Source organism: Vanellus vanellus (assembly GCF_965231255.1).
Source record: "Vanellus vanellus genome assembly, chromosome: 5".
Taxonomy (NCBI): Eukaryota; Metazoa; Chordata; class Aves; order Charadriiformes; family Charadriidae; genus Vanellus; species Vanellus vanellus.
Window position 1 is genome coordinate 54636901 of NC_138910.1, and position 9935 is coordinate 54646835.

A 9935-nucleotide genomic window follows, 5' to 3' on the forward strand; every position below is an offset into this window, starting at 1 on the left:
CGGCTTCTCTCCCCTGGTCAGAGGGGAGGAACATCAGCTGGACTTTCTCCATGAAGAAGCTCCCGGCCCGTGCGCAGGGTAGCGCATGGGGAAGGGATGTGTGTGGGTACGTAACTGCTGGAGCAGGGATCGTCCGGCAGCCACAACCTGCTTGAGGAGGAGCTGGGAGTTGCCACTAGCTCACAGCGGGCTGTGCAATTGCAGGGTGAAATCAAGAACTCTCTGGACATTTTGGGCTTTGGACTTGCCACATGGAGTGGCAGGAAGCCCTATCCCTGCCAGCCAAACCCCAGTAGCACAGGGAGAAGCCTGATGGCACTCCTGGCTCCTCGCCCCCCTGCTGGAGTGGGCAACATGCTCAGCTGCAGCTCCTCCGTGTCAGCCGGGGAGGAGCAGGCACGCCAGTCCCGGCAAGAGGCATGCCGAGGGGACCTCCTCCCACAGACCACAGCTGCTCCAGAGCTGCTCAACTGCCCCTGAAATGCATTTTGGATGCCCTGCGGGTGCTGCATGGCAGCCGGCAGCAAGATGTTAGCACCTTTCACCTCCAAGGGGAAATCTCCAGGTCCTTCTCTCCCAGGGTTAACCCACATCTTCACCAGCCATGAGAGGAACGCACATAGCAGAGCTTTTGCTGGCTGCTGCCCGATGCCCAAGCCTGCAACAGCTCGTGGGCATGGAGCAGTGGGCATCCCGGCTCTCCCTGGCTCTTGGCCTGGGGATCGCAGCTCGGCCGAAGCACCTGGGATGGACTCTGCCGCCCGGAGCATCCCACAGCAGCCTGGCACCAGTCCGTCCTCCCGGATTCAGCAGCTCCATGAGCAAACTGGGCAGGTGCCAAAGCCACGTGCCCCCCCCCAGGAGCCCTGGCAAGTCACCCGTCATGACTCAAAATTGGACCCTCCTGCAGCTGGACAGGAGGAACTTTGTACTTAGAGGGCACATGGACCCCTCCATACTTTTGTACGCATTAGTTCAGCAACATCAACTCACGCGTGGCACAGTTTCCAGTATACTATTGCTAAGGCATGTATATATTCAGTAGATGCACCTATATATAGGGGCAAACCCGCTGAAGAGACACTCGCTACGTGAATCTGGTTGCATGGTTTCCTTGCGGCACTTCAGGAGGCAGCTCGCCTCCTCTGTGGGCATCTCCAGGAGCCCACCAGTACCTGTCTGCTGGCTGGGTCTGGGGCTGCGCTGTGTGCCCTGAGATGCTGTGTGGGGAGAGCCTGGGAGAGAGCACACAGGTAACGGCATAAGCGATGGAGGAAGGATGCTCAAGAGACCTGCTGGTTGACCCAAACCTGTGGCCCATCTCCTTGGGTGACAGGGAGGGTGCTCTGAGGCTCAGCATCCATATCAGGGGATGTCCACCAGCAGGGACCAAGGTGGGACAGCAGGCCCTGGAGAGGGGAGGGCAGGGATAGGGGACTGTGCTTGGGCTGGCTGGGCTCCCCGCATGGGGTCCCGCTGGCTGCAGCAGAGGAGGTCTCATCCCTGTTGGGTGCATAGCCTTCTCCAGCATGGGGCTCTGTGGCTGAACCGGGAGCGAGGACAGGCTTTGTTCATGCCACGTAATTGGTATCCATCTGCCTCCGCCCTCAGATGCCCTCTCCCTGCTCAGGGTGAGTCACAGCCTCTGCCAGCCCTGCCTTAGCAAGCCAGGAGCTGGGAGCACTGGGCCAGGTAGGGGACATGGGCACTGCAGTTGCCATGGGGCACCACAGCTCCCACTGACCCGAGCCCCTGTGTGCCTGGGCACCCTGCACAGGGTATGCATGGCCATGGGATAAATGACACGTTAGGGCACCTGGGGAGCAGCCCCACTGCTGGGGGATGTGTGGGGTGGAGCTGGTGGTGTGTCCATCCCCTGCTCCAGCTGGGACACCGGCCCCGCCAGGAGCAGGGCTGCACCCAGTACCTCCGGCGGGCCCGGTGCACCCAGACCTCTCTGCCACAGCAGTGCCAGGACATGGTGACCTGGCGGCACCTCTGTTCGACTACACCACCTCTCTCGGGGGGGAAAAGGATGTGAGGGTAGAGCCCACCAAGGCTGCCTGTGGAAAGCCTGCCTGCTGCAGCTGGGGAGGGGGAAGGGGAAGAGGGAAGGGGAAGAGGGAAGGGAGCGGACTAGCTTGCCGGAGTGGGCGTGGCCTGAGCAACGGAGGCGTGGCCTGAGGTACAGGGGCGTGGCCTGCGCAGCGGGAGGCGCGGCCTGCACTACAGGGGCGTGGTCTCCGCAGCGGGGAGGCGGTGGGCGGGCCCAAAGGGGGGCGTGTCCCAGAGCGCCCCGCCCCCTCCGCTCGGCCCACCATCACGCCACCGTCGCCACTGTCCCCGCCCCTTCCGCGAGTAGCGATTGGCGGAGACGGCGGGGCGGGGCGGGGCGTCACCTGAGGGCACCGCTTATAGCGCGGGGGGGGCGGTGGCGGCGGTCACAGGAGTACGCGATGGAGCGAGTGGTGCTGGTGACCGGTGCTAGTGGGTGAGCAGCGGGAACCGGGTAGGGGAGGAACCATAACGGAGCGGGGCTGGGGCGAGCCGGGGCGGGGCGGGACGGGACGGGACGGGGCAAGCCCGGCCCGCTCCGGCTCGCCCCAGCCCCGCTCAGGGCTGTATCTGACACCGTATCGTTGACAGCGGCGTGGGGCTGGCGCTGTGCCGGCGGCTGCTGGAGGAGGATGGCCGCATCCATCTCTGCATCGCCTGCCGCAACGCCCAGAAGAACGAGGACACGCGAGACCTCATCCTGGCCACTTACCCCGCCGCTCAGGTCTCTACTGTGGAAGTGGACCTGGGGAACCTGGCTTCTGTCCTGCGTGTCGCCCGTGAGCTCCGCTGCAGGTATCGGGTCTCTGTCCTCCGCCTCACTGGACACCCCCCTGCCCGCACTCCACCCCACTGGACCCCCCTGTCCACCCTCTGCCCCTCACCCCTGTGCTCTTCCCCATGCAGGTTTCAGCGCCTGGACTTTGTCTACCTCAACGCTGGGATCATGCCCAACCCACATGTGAACTTCAAGGCGCTCTGGCATGGTCTCCTCACGGGGTAGGAGTTGTCGGCGTGGTCTGGTCGCCAGCTTGTGGGCAGTATGGGATGCTGGCAGCATCATCACAGCCAAGGCATGCCTTTGGGTCCAGGGCTGAAGACCCTGTCTCCCTTCCCCACCGTGACACAGAGGATGTCCCTGTGGGATGCATGGCCTTGTGTGGGGTGGGCTTGGCATCTGGATGAAGTTCTGGGGTGCTCTAAGGTACTCAGTGTTGCTTCATATCTCTGGTGTGAAGCCCACTGTGCGCATGGGGAGGGCAGGAACTCACCCAAAGCCTGCAGGTCCTGGCACCAGGCATTGAGTGAAAAACGCTGGTCTGTTGCTGGTGAGGTGAAGTTTGCACTTACTGGGTCTCCTTACTGGTGTTGTGGTTCCACTGTAGCTTTTTGTAGTCATTCTCAGCTGTGGATCATGGTATCTTGTGAATCTAATAGCTGATGCTTATTCTATAAGCACCGTGGGGAAGCTGAGCTAAGGAGGAAAGTGACTTGCGTTGAGTCTTACGCAGTTGTGTCAATCTTAGATGCTAGACTGCTTTCCTTATCTGAATTACGCATGGCCCTAGGGCTTAGTTCCACACTGGAGCTTGCGTTTGTTCTCCGAACGTGCAAAGGAAGAGCAAAACTTTTTTTTTTAATGGTATTTTACTGTGGTGAAGTGGAGGAAGGGATGAGTCTTCTCCAGTCTAGTAAATAATGAGACACTTGCAAATAAAGGGGCTGGGATACTCTGTAAAAATTTTCCAGCTGTTTTTTCATGGATTAATAGAGCTCTTGAAGGTGTAACTAGAGAGTCTGTGTGGAGCATATGAGGGGGGGGGGGGGAAACTTCTGAAGGACTGAAGTTGGGGAGCAGTAGATGCCTCCCAGTAATGTTGTTCTCTAACTCCTGTCCTTGGCTTCCAGGAAGGTGCTTCACATGCTGACCACTGCGGAAGGCATAATGACCCAGACAGACAGGCTGAATGGTGATGGACTGCAGGAGGTGTTTGCTACCAACCTCTTCGGACACTTTATGCTGGTGAGGCTGCATATGAAGGTCGAGCCCTCTGTCTGGTGGTCCCTGTGGGTAGGGATGGGTACAGGTGGTACTGATGAATCAGTTCTGTCTTACAGGTTTGGACGCTGATGTAGGCTGCAACCTGACAGATAAGGAACGATAGGGCAAATGTCTCAGGCTTTTTAAATGTAGCAATAAATGGTGATAGATGTTGTTGTTGCAAGGGTTAATACAATCTCAAGGTTACTGTAGTTAGTGGATAGAGGTAAACCATTTGTAATTCTGTCTGTCCAGGGTGAATACCAAGACTTGGCTATATTAAATTCTGAGGTGGTCAACTGAGCTGTGTAAGAGAATGGTGGCTCCTTGTAAATGCTCCTGGTGAACCTTGGGCTGAAGTTATACCTGAGCAATGGCCGCATCTGGCTAGTCTAGTGAAGATTGGTCAAGACTAGGAAAGCCGAGATAATCTTGTGGCTCTTAAGAACTACAAAGCTATACTGTGAGACTTTAGAATTATTGTGTTAAATAAGTTAACAATTATTTTGTAGGTTCGTCAACTTGAGCCTCTGCTCTGCGGTAACGAAAAGCCCTCGCGACTCATCTGGACTTCTTCCAGCAATGCCAGGGAGTCTGCCTTCAGCCTTTCTGACTATCAGCATGCCAAGGGGCAGGAATCATACAGTTCCTCCAAATATGCTACTGACCTGACAAGTGTGGTTCTGAACAGGAAATTTAATAAGCAGGTGACGATGGGGTTCGCGGGTCTGAAGAAACCTAATGAGCTCCTACTATTTATAATTATCATTGCATTGTTGTTACCTGGTTGCATTCATTCGTAGCAATCTGATACATTCCTTAATGCACGTGTGGCGCAGGTTGAACCGGTGGTATGGGTGGTGGAGAATCTGCCAGAGAGATTGCTTCTGGGGTTCTTGTCAGAAACACTTCTGACAACAGAAGATTTTTAGGAATGGTTCCTACCTTGCAAACTCTAGCTGTCTCTTTGGTCTAAAGAATCAGTCTTAAAGAGCAAAGAGCTGCTGTTCTTTTCAGGCATACTTGCTTATCTCATGTATGACACGCTAAGATGTATGAGCAACCTGCGTTCCCTGTCACGGGCAACTGCTGGATTTTGTTGGCACCCCTAGTTCTGTGATAGTAATTGCACTCTCCTGAAATACTTCAGGAGAAAATGATTTAGTCATAGAAGGCTGAACTCTTGTCTCAAAGGTGAGGTAGCCTTTTATCTGAGCGGGTTGTAATTTGCGGGGTCACCGCTGTTGCTGCTGAGCTGCATGTAGCCTGCAACGTGAAGCTGTGATGTGTCAGGAGGCTGCGCCTTCTGTTTCACAGGCTTGCAATGGGCACTGATTTAACATGGATATCTCCATTTTGGACCTCTCAGAAATCACTGCATCTAACCACTGTCTGGCTCTGGTAACTTCAGAGAGGACAGCATCTACTATTAACTGGTCTCTGTGCTTATCTGCATTTTCTTGCTGAGAAATACTAGAAGGGAAGGAGTATGATACATGCTTAAACTGTTGTGTATTTCCACATTGACTCAGTTTCTTCTCTGCAGGGTCTGTATTCCAGTGTTGTTTGTCCTGGTCTCGTTATGTCTAACATGACCTACAGAATTCTGCCAGTTTTTCTGTGGAAGCTGCTAATGCCCATCATGTGGTTGGTAAGTGGATCTCCTGGCTGGTTTTTGGTTGAGGTAGCCCTGCTGTCATATACTTCACCGCAGGTGATGTGCAGCATGCTTCTAGCTCCTTGCTACCCATGCTGCTGTACAACTCTTCCTTCAGTTGGGTTGGGCAGGCTGGTCCCTCTGCAAACCTTCCCTTTGGCACCTTGGGGCCCCGCTTTCCAAGCTGAGTTGGGAGATTTGGTGCCGGACAGCACTGTACGTAGAGCCCTTCAGCCACAGCAGCGTTTGTCAAACTCTCTCTTGGCAGGTTTGCCAGCCTGCTGTGGGCTTATGGAACCCAATTATTTTGGTGGCAGCAGAGCTCAGGACAAAACTCGGCCTCTGTGCTTTGAAACACTCTTTGTTTCAGAACAGACTGTATTTTTCAGCGTTCTTCTTTCTATCCCTCTAGAAGGCAGTGTCTCCTGCTCTCTTCTTTCCATCCCTCTGGAAAGCAAAGCCTGCTGCTTTCTATTGCCTCTTCCCCTGCTTCCCCAAAACTTTCCTTGCCCTTCTTCCTCTGGGCTTCAGCTTTTCAGGTTCACTATCGTTCTGTCCCTGCTCTTGCTGTGAGATTGGCCTTTTTCTTAAGGTCCCCTAGCTGGCAGAAGCTGATCCTGATGGATCACCTGATGGATTATGTTTCTCCTGGCAGTGGGGACGCAATGCCTTCTCAATTGTCCTCCACACCGGCAGTATTGCAGATCCTTTCCGCCTCTTGTCTGATGTGCTCTTGAGACCATTCCAGGAGAGGTGCCCGCAAGGCATTTCTGTGGCCCACTGCCTCTTGCTTTGGGGGGGGGGACCTCTGTGGGGGGGCATGGAGCGAGGCTTGCTGATCTGGTGGGTGGCTCCAGAGACCAGAGTATGTGGCGATAAAGAGATGCTTTAGTCAGAAGCGTGCAGCGTTACCTGTAGTCAACTTTGAGAAGCATTTCTGCTTCTGGTAGATGTTCTGGTGTGGCTGGACTGTAGAGGGCTTGCCAAGGAAACCTTGGGGCAAAATACAGATTTTTGTCGTGTACTTCTTTTCCCCTCAGATCCGCTTTTTTGCCAAAACTTACACTCTGACACCATACAATGGAGCAGAAGCTCACGTAAGTAGTTCAAAATTTGATTTTTTTTTTTTTTTTTTTTTAAATATTTCTCCCTTCTGGGTAGCTTTTCCTTGCTGCTTTGAACAAAGAGTCTCTCTGCCAGGCTGGTGGGTGGGTGCTGTATTTCCCCCACCCCGAACAGCTTACAGCAGTGAGTGCTGGGGGACCAGCTGTGACCAGGGCTGATCCAACAGGTGATGCTTTATGCCCTTCATCAGGTGCCCATAAAATAAATGATTTTGGATAAACGCTCTTCGTTCCCTCTTGGTCAGGGATGATGCTGCTCGCTTGCTCTCGACAGTCAAGCAGCCATAGACGTGCAGGCACAGGGGCTGGAGGTGGGTCACACCAGGCACAGTGTGCATCAAGAAGAGTAGTGAGCAAGTTTAGCCACGTGAACAGATTTAGTGGTTTAGCACTGGGGCATAAAGGTGGTTTACTGCTGGCTCAGTTAGCTCACAGCAGAGGGGGGCCAGCTCGGAACTTCTTTTCTAGATATGAAATCTTCCCCCGCTTGGTAAAAGCGCCTGTAGTGTGTTCTTCTGTGTCCACTGACAGTCAGATCCTTGACTGTATGCTTGGCTGGTATGTGTTTGTGCTGTTCTTCCTAGGTGTGGCTGTTCAAACAGAAGCCAGAGTACCTGGATGCGCTTGTCAAATACCACAGCTGTACTTCTGGACTGGGGAAGAACTATGTGGAGCCTAGAAAGGTAAATGCAGCGGCAGCCTTCTGCCGCAGGAGACTTGGCCAGGAGTCTGCCATCTGCCTTGCATGGAAGGGTTGGTGCCAAGGGTGTCCTGTGGCTGGAGTGGAAGTAAGATGCATGTTGAATGCTGATGTGGGGTTAACTGTGAGGTTTTCTAGAGTAACTTCTGGCCCAGGCTGGAGTCTGGAAGACAGTGGAGATGATGGCTAGAACAGGATGAGTGTGTAATGATACTTCCTCAAAATATGTTCTGGCTTGTGTCCTGGTGAAAGTTGCGTTTAGTTGTCTCTCTCAATGTAGAAGCTCTGGAGATGGACCCTGCTGTCCCCAGAGATATGTTTCCTCAGCATATGTGCTGGCTGCCACTGAGGTGATGGTCTCATAGTGCTGTTCTTATTGTCTTCCAGATGGATGTGGATGAAGAAATTGCTGAGAAATTTTACCAAAAGCTGTTGGAACTGGAGAAGCAGTCTCTAGAGAAATACAGTGATCTCCTAGATTAAGTAAAGCCAATCTCAATGGGATAAGAGTCTCGTATCGGTAACATGGGCTTTCTTCATTCTGGTGCTACTTGTGTCGCCTGCCGTTCTGCAGGCACATGGCTTCAGACCCTATCTTCCTTCTCGACAGAAGGTGAACAGTTCCTGAAAATGGAAATGTGAAAACTGAAGAGAAATACTTAGTCTTTTAGGTATGGGATTTCTTTTCTGGCATAAAATTGGAGACATAGAGTAGGTGGAGGCTGCCTTAACACAGTTGCAAAGCGGTGTCTTACAACAGCATAACTGAACAGCGTGCAGTTGAGGAACAGCCTCAAAACATGTGGTTTAAATCTGGCTTAGCATGCAGGAAAGGCAACAGTCTGGGGTGCTGCCCTCCATGTTGACTCTACCAGTCTTTCTAGACTGCCCAAACACATTACCTGTGGCTGATCCTGACGCACTTGAAGGCCCATCTTCAGAAAAGCTGCTCTTTGTTTGTACACCAAAGCTGGGGCTGGATTCCCAGACCTGCTGAACAAGATTGAACCTTACTGGAAGTCAGGCTCTGCGCAGCTTCTGAAGCCAAGCTGCCCAAGAGCTGGCCTGAGCAGCACACCCCTTGCCTCAACTGAGAGGACAGATATATGGCCCCACACCCAGGGGACAGCCAGACATGTTTTAACCACAATCACCTGGAAAGACTGAAGCTGTTGATGTTGACGTGGGCACAGGGCTAGTCTGCTCCGTTTGTAGCAAGAGTGAGAGGTTGCCATGTTATTTTATCTATTTAACTATCTTTTTATATAAATTTACTGTACCAAGTATTCTTCCTGTTGTCTCTCTGGGGAGTTTCACCAAGTACCTGGTGTACTTCAAATGCTGCAATGAATAAATAACTGGAACTGACTTGTCCTTGCCACAGTGGTGTCTTTACTCCAATATCTGGCTGCTTTTGACTCGGGAGGGCTTGGAAGGGAGGTTGGTGTTTTTGCCTTACACAATAAGCCTGTGCACACTGCTGGAGAGGGTCCAGCAAAGGGCTACAAAGATGATTAGGGGATTGGAGCATGTTTCTTCCAAGGAACGGCTGAGGGATTTGGGTCTTTTTAGTCTAGAGAAAAGAAGACTGAGAGGGGATCTTATCAATATTTATAAATACTTAAAGGGAGGGTGCCAGGTAGATGGGAACAGTCTTTTTTCAGTGGTGCCCAGTGATAGAACAAGAGGTAACAGGCACAAACTTGAACATAGGAAGTTCCATCTTAACATGAGGAGGAACTTCTTTACTTTGAGGGTGGCGGAGCACTGGAACAGGCTCCCCAGAGAGGTTGTGGAGTCTCCCACTCTGGAGACATTCAAAACCCACCTGCTTTCTATCCTGTGCAACTTGCTGTAGGTGATCCTGCTCCGGTGGGGGGTTGGACTAGGTGATCTCCAGAGGTCCCTTCCAACCTTGACCATTCTGTGATACCTGAGAAGTGTGGGGTCTGCTCTCTCCTGCCAGAGGAGAGATATTAGCCACCTCTGGATTACTTCTCTTTTCCTTCTGGTTAATGAAAGACGTGAGTGACCTCCGATGACTTCAATGTGGTTTTGTGTGTTGAGAGTACCAGTGGGGCGTTTGGGACTATTTTCCAGCCTTAGGCACTTGGGAGACACAGATGCCTCTGGTGCTTGCTCACCTCTGTGTGTCACAGAATTACTGATTTAATGCTCCTTAATAAGGGAGTGTTACAGTGGGCCCCGGCGCTTCCCTGGGGCCTGGCAGGGGCCAGGTGAGGTTAGGAAGGAAGCTGGAGTCGCTACAAGAGTTGGCTTGGGCGTCTGTGTAGGAAACTGCATGTCAGGGTTTCAGTTGGGATAGAGTTACCTTTCTTGCTGACAGCTGGTATAGTG

General features: G+C 52.9%; 1 protein-coding gene across 2 annotated transcripts; it reads left to right on the forward strand.

Moving 5' to 3' along the window:
* Positions 1-2456: 2456 nt before the first annotated feature.
* HSD17B7 (hydroxysteroid 17-beta dehydrogenase 7) lies at positions 2457-8160 on the forward strand (the record flags this gene model as incomplete). 2 transcript variants are annotated; one of them, XM_082484392.1, is made up of 9 exons in its annotated part: positions 2457-2491; positions 2647-2850; positions 2962-3054; positions 3964-4078; positions 4609-4803; positions 5643-5747; positions 6794-6850; positions 7462-7560; positions 7965-8160. In XM_082484392.1, 9 exons carry the CDS (start codon positions 2457-2459, stop codon positions 8058-8060), a joined length of 999 nt encoding a protein of 332 aa, XP_082340518.1. In that variant the 3' UTR covers positions 8061-8160. The 2 variants fall into 2 exon arrangements, with proteins under 2 accessions (XP_082340518.1, XP_082340519.1); XM_082484393.1 differs by lacking the exon at positions 2962-3054.
* Positions 8161-9935: the final 1775 nt, after the last annotated feature.